This window comes from Oenanthe melanoleuca, chromosome 5, assembly GCF_029582105.1.
Source record: "Oenanthe melanoleuca isolate GR-GAL-2019-014 chromosome 5, OMel1.0, whole genome shotgun sequence".
NCBI lineage: Eukaryota > Metazoa > Chordata > Aves > Passeriformes > Muscicapidae > Oenanthe > Oenanthe melanoleuca.
Genome location: NC_079339.1, coordinates 10,325,884 through 10,340,827, shown reverse-complemented (window position 1 = coordinate 10,340,827; position 14,944 = coordinate 10,325,884). Strand labels below are relative to the sequence as shown.

The 14,944-nt window shown below is 44.8% G+C and overlaps 1 protein-coding gene and 1 long non-coding RNA gene across 4 annotated transcripts; one reads left to right on the top strand and one right to left on the bottom strand.

Moving 5' to 3' along the window:
* Positions 1–2,536: 2,536 nt before the first annotated feature.
* Positions 2,537–9,385, bottom strand: GATD1 (glutamine amidotransferase class 1 domain containing 1). 3 transcript variants are annotated; one of them, XM_056494204.1, is made up of 8 exons: positions 9,269–9,385; positions 8,466–8,542; positions 8,014–8,119; positions 7,305–7,412; positions 6,457–6,551; positions 5,223–5,316; positions 4,362–4,473; positions 2,537–3,915 (listed from the first exon to the last, which is right to left on the bottom strand). In XM_056494204.1, exons 1-8 carry the CDS (start codon positions 9,324–9,326, stop codon positions 3,912–3,914), a joined length of 654 nt encoding a protein of 217 aa, XP_056350179.1. In that variant the 5' UTR covers positions 9,327–9,385; the 3' UTR covers positions 2,537–3,911. The 3 variants fall into 3 exon arrangements, with proteins under 3 accessions (XP_056350179.1, XP_056350178.1, XP_056350177.1); XM_056494203.1 differs by having other exon boundaries at positions 2,537–3,838; XM_056494202.1 differs by having other exon boundaries at positions 2,537–3,841; positions 9,269–9,378.
* Positions 9,386–9,449: 64 nt separating this feature from the next.
* Positions 9,450–11,144, top strand: LOC130254549 (uncharacterized). The gene is made up of 3 exons (XR_008840751.1): positions 9,450–9,534; positions 9,830–9,915; positions 10,960–11,144. It is a non-coding gene; the product is annotated as an uncharacterized LOC130254549 (long non-coding RNA).
* The last annotated feature ends 3,800 nt before the right edge of the window (positions 11,145–14,944 follow it).

The window sequence follows — 14,944 nt, the reverse complement described above, 5'->3', positions numbered from 1 at the left end:
CTTGTGTCCCAGAAAGATCTGTGGCTCTCACAGTCACAAGGACAAATCGGGAATTAGGGGCAGATACAAGGTTTGGAGAAATCCCAAAAAATCAATACATAAACTTTAAAGCATTGATTTAAAAATGACAGCCCCTTTCCCAACCTTTCCTTGTGGTGGCTGCTCTCTGATTCCAACATACAGCCCTGTGCAAACATGCAAAGCTTGGAGGGGGGTTGGAGAAACTTTTCCTTCCTCCTCCAGCCATGCCTTGCATCCCATCACATACTGTGCTAAAGGGAGACACACTGCTGCTCCCAGCATGTCCTCCATTCTTGAAACAGGGTACAGGAAAGCAGAGCTATTGGAAGAACAGACACAGTAATATAGCCATTTATATTCATCCTCCCATCATGGAATTTAATTTAAAATTAGCCCTTAGATTCACTAGTTTTGTCTATCCAATACAGCCATCACAGGCCAGTACAGATGGCACCAAACCCAGACAGTTCCATTTGAAATTTTAAAGTAAATCAGGACCAAAGAGCCAGTTCCATCTCTTCTGGCCCTTGTTTGAATGTACACAAGATGAATAAAGCAACAGGTTCCATTAAAAAAGAAAGTGTTTTTTTTTACAAGATTATACTGTGGAAGCTCCAAGGAAAGAATCTTAATTAAATATATTAATACACAAATGGAATGCTGATATGACCAACAACCATCAGCTGCAGACAGGGCCAGAGTTCAAACAACTTGTCAGGATCCCCAAAAACATGAAAATTGAGATCATACCCACAGACAGGGGGCGCTGTTTTTCAGAGTTAAGCGGTTTCCCAACTGCTGCACCAGCACCCCTCTTCCAGTCTGGGTGTAAACCTGCCAGGAAAAGCTCCCATACCTTAGGGATGGTGGGCTGTCCTCTTTTTGGTGAAGAAATCCTTTGTGGGGTGCAGGACAGCAGTGCTCCTTTACAGCTGTGAGCTAACATCCAAGAAAACTCCTCATCCCTTTGGATTCATCCTGCCCCACATGCTGCAAAGGCACTCTGATGCTTCTAGCAGGTACCTCCATAACTGCCTGTAAAAATATCAGAGGAAAAGAGGATATGGTCCCAGCTATTAAGCCCAGAGAAGATGTAACACTGTGAGTCCCAGAAAAATAAATCAGTAAAACTCTAGAAAATAAAACAAAACCCCCACCCAAATAAATAAAATAATAAAACCCACCAGCTGGATGTTACCAGGAACAGATTTCCAAAGAAACAAAGGTGACATTCCTAGGACCAAAGCACCAAGCAATGCACAGTGCAATGCTGAAACAATAAAGGATTGTGTGGGATGAAAATCTCCCAAATTTGAAGGTTTTCAATCCTTTGGGAAGCAGCTTCTGCGCTGGAGACAAAAATCCCTCAGTATAAACACCACTGCTTGGATGCCTGGGATGGGATTGTTCACAGGGCTCCTCAGCTGGACCAGGTAGAAAGTACAGAAGATACAAATTGAGGTATCTAAATTCTTCCCACAGGAAGTTTAAAAGGCAAGAATCATCCAAAAATCCTTGCTCTTTGTGTAATGCCACTTCATTATTTTAGTTGATGTAAATACCTTTTAGGTAAAATAAAAGAAAATAACAAACAAACTATGAAGTTGTACATTTGTAGAACAAAATTAACACAGAAAAGAAATAGAATTAAACCTTCCTGAACACATCTGAATGACATTCAACAACTTCATGCTTTCTACATTCATTTGATCTTCTTTTCCCTGTTTTTGAACAATTTTTTCCAAATCCTGGCTAAAATTGGTCATACTGTACAAAAACTTAAGAGCTATCGTCCCTAATGGCCTCAAGTTGTGCCGGGGAAGTTTAGTTTGGATATTACGGAAAATTTCTTCATGGAAAGGGACATCAAGCACTGGAACAGGGCAGCAGTGCAGTCACCATCCCTGGAAGGGTTCAGAAAACACGTGGATGTGATCCCTGAGGTTGAGTGGTGAACATGGTGGTGGTGCTGCTGCACTGATGCTTGGACTCAACCTTAAAAGCTTTTTTCCAACCTAAATTCCATGATTCTGACTCAGATGGCTCCCAGTTTGTCAGCATGACTTGAGGAGGTAACACAATCCAGCCCACCACATCCAGAGCCACCTCACAAAGCTGCCAGCCCACACCTGCACATATCACCTCTCCAATCTTGCTGCACCACACCTTTCTCCCCCAATTTTCCCAAGAGCAACTTAATGGCTGAGGAGATAAAAGTGAATGTGTGATGGGAAAGAGTGAAACTACACACAGGAACTCATCTTTTTTCTGCTCTCATATGGGACGAAAAAGAAAGCCATCAAGTCCCCAGGCAGGGTTCTTTGTCCAACTGTTTGCTTCCCAACAGAGGCATGAGCAGAACAACTCCAGCAGGTCCTGGATGCCACAAATTAAGGAAAAAAAATTGTACAACAGGGGACTGATCAAAGCCTGTAAGTGGTCTGAACGCTCACCTGGCAGCAGATGAATGAGCCTGGACAGAACCTCATTTAAGCAATGAAAACAGGACACAGGGTGGACACCAATGTTCTATTTTTACAGGTAAGCAGTGAAAGATGTAGCAATTTTGGCAAAATCCCACAGAAACACAGTCCCTAAGGAAATACAGTCTTCTACTTCACAAACAAGATGTGGCTTTCTAGACTGAAAGAATTCCCTGATGGTGTCAACATCAAATCCCCAAGATGGATTCTCAGGAATGAAGACTTTAATTATCAAAGCTAATTGATAATTTAATTTCTACCAAAGTCCAATTTTAATTTAAACTCTGCTTTTAATTTCCATCAATGTCAAAGGTGTCTAAGATGGGGTCCAGAATGCAACAGCAGAAGACCCAAAGTCTGTCTTTTAAAACCACACTGAATTCTTGAGACAGAGCTTATAAAACGGATTTCCACAGAAAAGACAGAATTTGTGTACTCGATGACTTATTAGAACCAAAATATTGTAATATCCTAGTAAGAGAACAAAAATGCAACCCCATTTCTTTAGGGCACTGGAGGAATGTTGCCCATGATTCCAAGAGGGAAGGAAAATCAATTATCTGAAAGTTAATTTATCTACTTTCCAATATATTAAGTATGTTTGAGCCTGCAACAACTTTAAAAAAAAAAAAAAATCTCAGTCTGACTGATTATTGCTTTCCATGCTCAGCTTCAAGCCACACCTCCAGCTCAGAAGGAAGGAGAAGTCCAGACTCCACCCTACAGCTGGTTCCTGAGATGGGACCCACATTAGCCACCTGCATTTTTCAGCGCCCTAGTCCACAAAATTCCAGCAAGAGACAGCAGCAGTGTACTTCCAGAGAGGAGTATTTCCAAGAGAACAAAACCCACAACATAAGCAGCACAAAGGAGAACAAATAAACAATTGTAGGACCATGTTAAAAAAAAAAAAAAAAAAAAGCTGAGCAAACTTTTTAAACACAATCCCAGTGATGTGAACAAGAAAGGGCACGCTGTGCACCAGTACAATGCCAACCCAGAGCAAGGGCTTCAGCTTCAGCAATTTGTATTCACAGCACCAACTTTTGGGAGGTTTTGACAATACAGTTCCCCACATCTGTAAACTGAGGGTCTAGAGAAGCAGTGAGAAAATGGAGCAGCAAAAATGTAATGGGGTGTCCCAGATTCTTCTGACAACCTTCATCCATTCCATCCACACAGAACCTCTGGCACTGCCACTTCCCTGCCACAGTCACTTCAGAGTCCAGGACAGGGGTTCAGAGGGATGTTTTATCTAGGTCACAGCCATGGAAATCCTCAGCCTGCTGGCTCTTCATCCATCCTCTTTGCAAACAGACCTTCTCCTTCATTTCCTGCTGAAGGGAACACACCCAGACATGACAGGACCTGTTAGTGCACAGCCAGGACAGGACTGGTACCACACACTCACCTGAACAAAAGAAGGGGTTTGTGGTTATTCATATGTGCTCTTCTATCTGACAAAATGCCACTCAAACAAGCCAAGCCATTTCCAAAGAAATTAAATTCATTCATTCCCAGAATCCTAAATCAGAGCTGACTCAAAGCCAGCCTGCCAAAGCTCAAGAAACATGAGATGTTTCCCTGAACAGAAATGTTTACCGAAGCCTATTCAGCATTTTACTTTGCCAGTTACACTACAGCTGTGCATTTCCCCACACATTTTCATCTTCTTAGATAATCAAATGCTCTTTGCCAAAAGACACAACTGCCTGGCTGGCCTGATCAAACAGAAGTGGCACACTTCAGCAGAAAACCAAGGGGAAACCCCCTCTTCTGAGGGACAGTATTCCTGAAACCAAAAGATACAGATCACCACTGGCTATTCCCAGTTCTTTAAGCCCCATCTTGCCTCACCTGACGTTGCAAAGAATCAGAAGGTTCTGGACAGCAGGAAGGGTGGAATTCTCATTCTGTCCTGTCACCAGGTGCCTGTCCAGCACCACATGGACAGCATCTGGGCTGCTGGCTGAACACAGGAGAAAAACACAGGGATTGTGTTAGAGGACATGAGTTCAGTGCCAGAATCACACCAATGATAAACCCAACACAACATGTAACTATTTTGGCCAGACAGATTTGCTGGGTGCTGATTCTATTACTCTAGCAGAGAGGGGCAGTCTCAAGCCCCTCACCCTGAAACAATTTCCCTAGAAAATCCTTTTCTGAAAGGACAGGACTGGGTCCTTGATTCAGTTAACACCAGGTGGGTAAAGCACACATCAGGAGATTTTTGTAATAAAAACCTCAAAGTATGTATTTGAAAGTTACAATTATCTCACAATACAACATAAACTCTTCTTATGCCAGACAATCAGCTGTGATCAACATGCTACAAAAACCAAATGCTCATTTTCTGACCAATTACAACACCCCAGTGTGCTCATATCTAACAGCAAATGCACAGCACCCCAAATAGAATTTTTAAGTTATCTCATTCCATGCAAACTCTCAGATTGGTTTGGGTTGGAAGAGATCCTAAAGCTCATCCAGTCCCATCCCCCTGCCACAAACAAGAACACCTGCCACCATCCCAGGCTGCTCCAAGTCCAGTCCAGCCTGGCCTTGCAAATGACCACTGACATACTGGTATGCCACTGGGAATGCCAGATGAGAGATCCTGCCAGTGTCCTCCTCAGATGGATACAATCAGCACACAAACAGTCATTTCCCAAAGGAGACACAGAGTGCCCATCCTAGACACCAGGCATGACCCACCACTGAATGTAGCTCCAGAATCCTTCACAAAATCCTCCACAATAATGGACAAACTGGAAAAATTTGGCTGCCTCACCAGCTCGTACACAGAGGGCTGAAAGAGATCAAAAGGAAATTAGTTTGGCTGGCTGTTTACAGAAAAAGCCAAGCAAAACCAGCACATATTTCCCTGAAATTTGTATTTCTGTTCCCTCCACTGTTCTCCCAACCACAAGCAGCTTTGATGGATTTTCTGTAGGGAGCAAACTGGAAACTCTTAAGTGAGTTAAGTAAAGAGGAAAACCACCACCAAACAATTTCTGCAGGTTTGATTAACTTCAGGAAAGCACAGACCCGTCTGTCCGTGGCACACAAATATTTGGACACAGATGCTGTGCCACCTGCAGAGTCCAAAAACAGTAATCCACGTTGGAATGAATATGGGAAGCAGCTTACAGACAGAAAATTTAGGAGCACTTGGAATATTTATACGCAAAAGGAAGAATTTTAATTTTATGGTTTCTACAGCAACCATAGCTAGGCCACAACATGATTTAAAATATTTCATCATGGACTATAACAATCCATATTGAGCCATAAATAATCCTTAACTCAAACAAAAGCACATGAGAACACTAATAGGTTTTGTGAGTCACAAAATTTTAATTGCTTAACTTTCCATGTGAATTTTCCACTCTAGAAAGCTGCACTAGGGCATTCTGCATCTCTCTGACACTAAAAAATGGGTTGTGAGGTCACAGCACACAAGGTAAAGTATCAGCAGTAACCGGCTGCTATAATTGCAAGCCAGTTTGTCCAAACAGCATTTTTTCCTAAAACTTCCTCTAACTTTTTTTCTTAAGACTCCCTCTACCTTTTAAAAGGAAACAGCACCTTGAGAAATATAACTTATCTCTAGCATTCATAAAAAACCAAAAATTTTTATAAGTCCTCAACAGAAAATGCAAAGACCTGCAGCAGGGATTTCCTTTTTTTTTTTTTTTTTTTTTTTGCTTCAGTTTAGAGTTTACTGAACAATCAGAGGGAAAGCATTCCCCACATGCCATTTAAATGGGACAAACGCTTCATGCACTCAGGGCCCCTCATCAAAGAAACTCTGCACATCTTGCACAAGCCAAGGGTACAAATTGATAATTTGTATTTATAGAAAGTTCCTGGGTAAGACCAAAACCACCAGAAATCACATAGCAAAAAAAGCCCCCAAACAGCAAAATCAGGTAAAAGCTTGACTTACCCCTGTCATGCTGTATCCCTGAAAAACCCAGGACTTATCCTCATTGGTGGCACAACACAAAGCTGCCACTCCCTGTCCCACAGCACAGATAGGCTCTAGAAAAGAATTACAGCACATTTGTGAGCATCTCCAAATACTTAAAACACAAGTGGGTGTGGGGAGCCTCATGCTGCCCTCCTGCAGTGAAGTTATGCACTTAGAGTGTTCTTTTAGGTTGGAGGGGTTTTCCTGCACACTGCAGTAGCAATTACTGTAATAAGAATTACTGCAATTATTTTATTATTACACTAAGAGGAAGAACAAGAGTTGCAGCTTTTCACTTTGAGCGCCACTACTGCTCAAATGTGGAGCAGACCCCAAGTCTTGGTTAACTGCAGCCTTAATGATGATCCTGGGACATTCCTCACTCGGCTCTGAGTCTTGAATATTGATGACTTGGACAGAGCCATTTCTGTACCACTGTAAGGCAGCAAATCCTTCTTCTGAGACAAGCTCTGGAAAGCTACTGGCATTGCTCTTTAAGATACTTTAAGACCTCTTTTTCCTTTCCAAGGCTCCCTTTTTCCTATTTAAGACACGTTAGGACAGTAGTTTTTTTTCCTTTTAAGACTCCCTTTTTCCTTTTTGAAGACATTTTAGGATACTTTCGTTTTCTTCTAAGTCTCCCTTTCCTTTTTAAAAGGCCCATTAAGACACAGTTTCTCCCCTTGAAGACACCCTTTCCCTTCCCAGTTCTGAAGGTTCTTTAGCCATGCAAACACTCTGAAGTCTCTGGAAGGCAGCCATCCTGCAGAGGCAGCACAGGAGCCCTGTTTCATCCACCCAGCCCCCCGAGGATGTTCACCTACTGCTCTCAGTGCTGAAGTGCTGCAGGATCTTGGCCAGGTACCCGCTGTTGGCCAGGTCAGTCACGGCCCCGGGGCAGTTTGGGATCAGCAGGGCGTGGTACCGAGCCCCTGGTTGGGAGGAAAGCAGGAGCTGATTGTAGGACAAGTAAAAAACCCCAAAAACCTGACCATAAATCCAATGCACATTTGGGAAAAAAAAGGACAAACCCACATAAATCAGCTAAAAAAGACCTAAAGAAACTAACAGAACTACACAGAAGAGAGAAAAAGGTCCTTCTTAGGACGAGGGACACACATTTTTAATGAGCCCTGAGAATCCAAGCAAAACTTACAACTTTTCTGTCTGCTGGCTCCTAGTCCAGCAAAATATTTATTTTTATAAGTAACAATGTAATGTGTGCTTATCCACAACACAGACATTATATGTATATATTGCATATATATTAAAAGAGACTGACCATTCTAAGATAAATAACCAAATTGCAAAGCAGTTGCCAGGACTTCCTCTCAAACAGAACGTAAACCAAAAACTGTGGCTGCCACAGTTTTCTCTTGAAACACAATTTCCTCCCTTTTTTGTGTTGTTCTTCTCCAAAATCCTGGCACTAAGCAGGGGATTTCCCTTACAGTGTGATGAAAGCCCTTACAGTGAGCATTTCACTGTTTTCCTGGCAGTGGAGGTGACAGTGGCCCCTGGTGACACCCTTACCATCAATGGACTCCAGCTTGGCAGGGTTGGCATAGGATTTCATGCGGAAGTCCTGGATCCAGCGTGTGTTGCCCTCGTTCACATCCACAAAATCAATGGGCTTCCCCTGGGAATAACATGGTTCACACACTGTGGTCAGGATCACTGCACAAGCACCCATGATACTTCCTGAAGGATGGACATGTGGGATTTTGAGATGCTTTCAGCTCTCAAAAAACTCAAGTTTTCCATTTTTCCCAGTGAATTAGTGCTAACAGCTTCCCCTCTACTCTTTCTGGGAACAGATACTGGACACAGAAGTCCAAATCCATGCTATAGAAAGGATGCAGTCACTTCAGTACTGTGGTCAATAAAATACTTCTCAATATCTTTATAGTACAATTATCTCATGATAACTGAGAGATCAATTGGTTTCCGGCCTGAAATCACAGTATTTGCCCATTTCCACTCACCCCAGGAGTCGCCACTTGCAGGTTAAAGGCAGAGCTGGCCAGAGTAAAGCAGTGAAGGAACGACTGGGCTGAGACACCTGGAAAACAGATTCCAAAACCTCAGGGAAACAACAGTGAGAGTTTAATGCAGGCCACACTTTATCCAGCAAAGTACACAAGCTTGGGTGTTTGCTCATCTTGAAAGCTCTAGATAATTTCAGAGGATTATTTTGTTATGATTTAATGATTTTTAGACATCAGAAATGTACAGCCTTCGTTACAGGTGAGCTGTGTGCTGGGGAACAGAATCCTGGAATGATATGGGTTGGGAGGGACCTTAAAGCCCATGGGCAGGGACATCTTCCACTATCCCAGGTTGCTCCAAGCCCTCTCCAAACTGGCCTTGAACCCTAACAGGGATTGGGCAGTCACAGCTTCTCCGGGCAACCTGTGCCAGGGCCTCAGCACCCTCACAGGCAAAGATTCTTCCCGATAACTTCCGACCTGAGCCAACCTTCCTTCCCCTCAAAGCCACCAAAACCACACGCACAGCTGCACACGGAGGCCACACCTGCAGCGCGGACGGAAAACCAGCACAGCTGCGCAGGGAGGGCACACGTACGGCCGCACAGCTCGGCTGCAGCGACAACCACACGGGCACACGGCAAGCGCTGTGGGGCGGGCACACGCCGCCACACCGGGGACGGCCCCGCGCGGCACCGCCCCGCCGCTCGGAAAGGACAGCGAGCACGGGACACCCGCAGAGCCCGGAGCGGCGGCTCCCCGCGAACCGGCGGGGTCTTTCACCCCCGTAAGCGTCTCACCCGCGGCGGCGGCGCTGGCGACGATGAGGCAGGAGGGCTTGGCCAGTCGGTCCGACATGGCGGGGCCGCGCCTGAGGGGAGCGGCGGCGCCTCGTGCGGCCGCGCCTGCGCAGTGCGCGGGGCGCTGAGGGGCGGGGGGAAGCGCGCGGAGTCCTGAGGGGGGCGGAAAAGCGCGGGAAGCGCTGAGGGGGCGCCGCCGCCGCCGTGGCCTTTGGAAGGCCTCGGGTGTCCCGGGAGTCCCGTAGTGCCACGTCCCATCGGCAGCTGTAATTTTTTTCCTCATTTCCCCGCTTTTTTAAACCTCAGCGTTCAATTTCTGGATTTGTATCTGTCATCGCTTGTGTGAGTTTAATAGGTTTATCCCTTGCTGTCTGCTTGTGTGTTACAGACACAATGCCGTTATAAAATGAAAGATATGAAATAAAGACAGCACAATACTGCTATTGGCATTTTATTTTATTTTATTTTATTTGGCTTAATTTCTAACCTGGTTTCCTAAATGAAATGTAGCTTATGCGACCTTGTCCAGCTCTCCAATCATCTGTCTCCTTTTCTTTCCAGAACTGTGTTCTGAATCCGAACTGTGTTCTGAATCTGGATGTTCCTCGCTGCTCCATCTTTGGTACCGGAAAATTATTTTTAAAAAGGTAAAAATGCATCTCACTCGCTTTGGTTTTGCTGTTGCATGGGGTACCTCAGGACTTAGTGCCTCTCCAGCAGCCTAAGCCTTTATATCACAGAACATCACATTTATGTCCTTATTCCCTGCTTTTTAAACAAATGCAAAGGACAGTGTCCCAACCCCTCCATCAGCTCTTCCCATCTTCCCTACACTGCTCCAGGCCTGTGCAATTCCACACATTGGGAATGTGTGACTGTGGCCAGTGGGAGGGTCAAGCCTCCATCCATCCCAGCCTCTCAGCTCCAGCATTCCCACTCAGAAAACAGGAACTTATTTGATCTCCTGCTCCTGTCAAGACAAACTAAAACTTGAGTCCCCAGCTGTGTCTCTGCGGCAAAACCCTCAGATAATTACACTTTTCCAGCTGAGGGATGCCCTTTCTTCCTGACCCTGTGGAATTTACAGGATTTTTCTTCCCAGTTTGTAAGAAATTAATTTCCAAAAGCCTGCAGGCTTCTGTCGGACCCCTGACTGGAGCTGGTGTAGCACATCAACCCTGTGTGGTGACAATGCTGCCAAAACTCCTCCCCTTCGAGAGCCTGGAGGGAATCCATGCACAGGGACCCCACAGACATTACCCAGTGCTCAGGGGATGGCTTGTTTGTCAGGTGTTCCCAGGCCATCTTAGAAACAAAACCAGAAAATCAGCAGGAGAAATTTGGCAGGAGAAAAGTCACAGCAAAGAACTGGGGGTGAAGGCTGGAGACCAGCCTGTGGGATAGGGAATCTCTTGGATCAGAAATGTTTCCCCTGTGTCTCTGGGTAAATCTATGATTCAATTTAGTTCCTATCTGGGAGTAACAATAATCATCCTCTGCCTGCCTTCCCTGGGCAGGCTGGAGTTTATTTGGGGCAGGAACTGCCTTTTCTCATAGTTCTCAGGGGGATTAATAGTCCTAGAAAACACTGAGCCTTCAGGAAACACAGACATAGAATCCAGAATCATAGAATGGTTTGGGTTGGAAGGGGGACTTAATGCTCACCTCGTTCCACCCCTTGTCATTGGCAGGGGCACCTTCCACTATCCCAGGTTGCTCCAAGCCCCATCCACCCTGGCCTTGGACGTGTCCAGGGATGGGGCAGCCACAACTTTCTGGGGACAACCTCCAGAGGGAGCACCGCAGGTTCCACTCACACCCCCACATACACGAAGATGCTCACGGGAGGAATTAACAATCTCTCTATGTGTGTGTATATATATCTATATATAGTTTATTTCTCACAATCCTGGTAAGAGTTACAGGTGTATTTGGGAATCATTTACAGTTTCACAGCATATGGAGTGGCCATACAGCTTGTGATGTGAGTAACATACAGTGTGTAGAGAGCACACGATTCCGACCCATCCACCCACCACTCACACAATGGGTTTCCAAAGCTAATACTAGATTTAGCTACAGAGAAAGCCTGGAAAATGTCAGGGTACAGCGTTGGGTGTCGTACAACACCGTCAGTCACAATGGGACAAGCTAAACTACTTTAAATTTTCAATCTAGTATTTCTAGTCTACCTGCATTATTGCATTTATACGCTTTTTTTGTTTTCAAAGTCAAAGTAAATAGAATACTATATGGGAAAGGAAAAAATTCTTGACTATTTTAGGATTTGAGCTGCAGCCCATACAAAGTGTCCATAGAAGCATAGACAAGATTATAAATTCAACAAGGTATAAATTAGCTGAATAGGTTTGTGTGTAGGTAGGTGTCCATTTCCCTCCAGGAAATGTGTCTAGCAGCATATTGTTTCTGAGAGCAAAAAAAAAAAAAACCCCAAACCTGTATGTTGAACACAGGTAAAGATGTGTAAGTGCCAAGCAGGTCTGGTTGTACAGGGAAGAAATCAAGGTGTCACTTGGAAAATTCCTATTGCTTGGAAAGCACACTCAGGAGCTGATTCAAAACCCACCAAAAGAAAGGTGCCTGAGGCTTCCAAGGGAACAGCAAGCATTTCAGTCTGACTTCCAAGGGCTTTGGATCAGTCCCTGGAAAAGTAACAGAATCCAAACAAACCGAAAGCAAAATAAAAATCCCCTGTAATCTGACCTTTGAGTTCCCTTCCTACAATTTTAGTTCCTCCACAAACTTATAGCCAGCTTGCACCTACACTGAAAGAGAGTTGGTTTCCTGGGGAGGTGAAAGTTCAACTTTTAAAGGCTTCAGTTGGAACAGTCCTGGGAAAAGGCACCAGGGTTATGAAGGGCTGCACAAAACTCAGTAAAGCCAAATTATTCCCTTGTTGGTTGGTTGGTTTTTAACCAAACAAAATTGTGTGGCACCCTTGTTCTCATCAGCTTGCCCCAGAAGCTTGGCTGCTTGAAGTGGCTGTGGCAAAACCAGGGATACAATGCAGGACTTGACTGTTGGAAAGGTGATTAAAGATTCCTCTTGTCCTGGTGGGAGCTTTGGTGCTGCAGCATCATCACACAGACAGAAAGAACCTGGATGTTCATGCTTGGGCTGCTGTGCCGGGGCTGAGAAATGGAAAGGTGACAGAACTGTTTGAGGATTGCAAGCTGGGAACAACCAGAAGAGAAATGGGAACACCTGTCCAAAGCCTGTGTAACCCAAGTAATGCTTTTCAGCAGAAAAAAAAAATCTATTTAATTTGAAGAGCATCAAAGAGTAGAGGGCACAAGTCCCAGAGTATTGCATATCCAAGCACACGCTGTCCAGAGGAGGAAGCAGAGCTGTAGCACAAGGTAGATCCAAACTCACTAATTTGGAAAGCCAAAGGCTCTGATCTCTCACAGGAGGCCTACAGTTCTCTATCACCCAGTGACACCTGATCAGCTTATTCTGATGAAACAATCCTTGCACTTCCTGTACCCATAACCCTGGCACAAAAGGTGATCCTTCCAGCAGAAGTACATGTCCTCGACTTCAAAACTTCTCTTTTCCCTCTGTTTTTGGTGCTCCAGTGGGCTGACAGAGCTCTGGCTGCAGCCAAGTGCAGTGTGTGCTCATACCATGTCAGCCCCTCTCAAGCAGCCAGAACACCTCACAACTGACTGACAGGGAAGGACAAGAACAGGACCTTCCTGGGGATTTGTCATCCATGACAAATCCAGTGGCAGATGAGCACTCAGCCTCTTGCAGACTTAGACCCTCAAAGGTAAGGGGAGAGCAAAGCTTCACACATTCCCTGCTGTGACACACAGTCTGGGAGCCCAGCGCTGTCTGTATTTTTGGGGCACCACCCAAAACCTGCCTTAGCCAACCCAAAATCTGCCCCAGCTTTGGGCTATGGAGAGGCACATCTGCAGAGCTACCCAGGAAGAAAGTAGGGAAAGGAAAGGGAAGGGAATACAGTAGTGGCCAAAGAAGGAAGAAAGAACAAGCAGTGAATCAGATCAGAAACCAATGGAACCCTGCAGTTTGTAGCAGCTGAAGATCTGGTGTGAACAGACACCCCAAGAATTATGGAATTCAAAAGGAAAGCAGGTTACAGGGCTGGACTCATGATCTCAAAAAGAAGAGGAAAAAGTCGTCATAAACCCACTTTATTCAGTGGATCAAACCCCCCCAGGGCTGCGGAATGAGGGGAGGGGGGGCACAGGCTCCAAGGCTTTTTGGGGCTGTCAGTCAAGTGCCACCCATAAGACCCAAAACGTGCCAACAGATCCTCAGCATCAGCAGATTTCTCCCCAAAATAGTAAAGGACCAAATAACTCCATTGTAAATAGCAGGAAATATTCCCAATTCTAACATCTTGCAGTAGAATTTACTGGAGTACAGAACTGTTGTGCTCCAGATCAAAGTCAATTCCTCTTCATGGTGGGGAATGCCCAACCTGTACAGCAGAACTGCAGCCAGCTCATGGATGTGATGCGATATGATGATGCTTCCTGCCCCTACAGACCTCTCCCAGCTTCTTGGTAAAGGGAATGACACCACAGCAAGGCCTGGGAAGGGAATCAGCATTCCTGCTCCAGCAGGAAGAATGGACCAGGGGGATGGAAGTGTGAGCAGGCTACATTTGCAGTCCTTGTGATAGCAAAGCACGTGGAAAGCTCCTCCTAAAGTCCTGGCAATTCCCTTTAATCATGCAAAACTGGTTGTAGAAAACTTCAGATATTTTTCTAACCCTTTAACATTGCACAGAGCCAGCAGGAATTCATCTGGAAAAGGCAATTAGCAGAGGTTAATTTGCTTGGCACCAGAGCTCGTCATTTTTGAGTTTTTCTGAGGAAAAAGAAAAAGGGGGGGGAAGAGGATATAAAAGTTAGCATGTCCTTACCAAAGCTATTAAGATAATTAAATAGTGCTTTTTCTCTCCACTTCTCTGCTCTGTTCCTTGCACCCTCTCAGAATTTTTACTGACTTGAAGCTTTCCATGGATCTGATTGAAATTCCAAGAATTTCACCTTTCAAATGTATTTTTTCATTGCCTTCCTTTTCTGGTTTATTTCTCAAAGAATCATTTTTCTCTCCAGTCTCCAGCACTGTCATTTTCAACCAATTCTAAGAATAGTTAGAAGGCTGCTGAATTCTAAACCCCAGTAGCATTTCCAGGAAAAGCAGGGAATATTTTAAGGCATAAATAATCTCTCACCAGCTCCAGGGGTTTTTGGTTGCACTGCTGTTGTTCATACACAAATCCTGATGCCAGTATAAGCAGAGCTGCCTCAAAGAAGAGACTTCCCTTATGCTCAACCTAAAGAATGTTTGTGTCAATTTAAAAATAAATGTGTAATTGAGATGATTTTATGATGGCCTGTGATCATATCCCTGGTGCCAACGAGAACTCAAAGGTCAGACCATGGTGAAGCCAAAGGAAAAATTCCCTTGTTTTCTGTATTCTATGGATCAGCCTTCAAACTTTAGTCCATCAGAGACACAAATGGGTGTTTAATTTATCACCCAGCCTGAGGGAACTAAGAAATGCTTCAGGGCAAGTGACTGTTGTGTGCTGTCAATGAGTCCCAGGCAAACAGCACCTGCAGGAATGTGTTCTTACCCTCCCAAAAATGCTTCTGCATTATCCCCTGGCTGCCA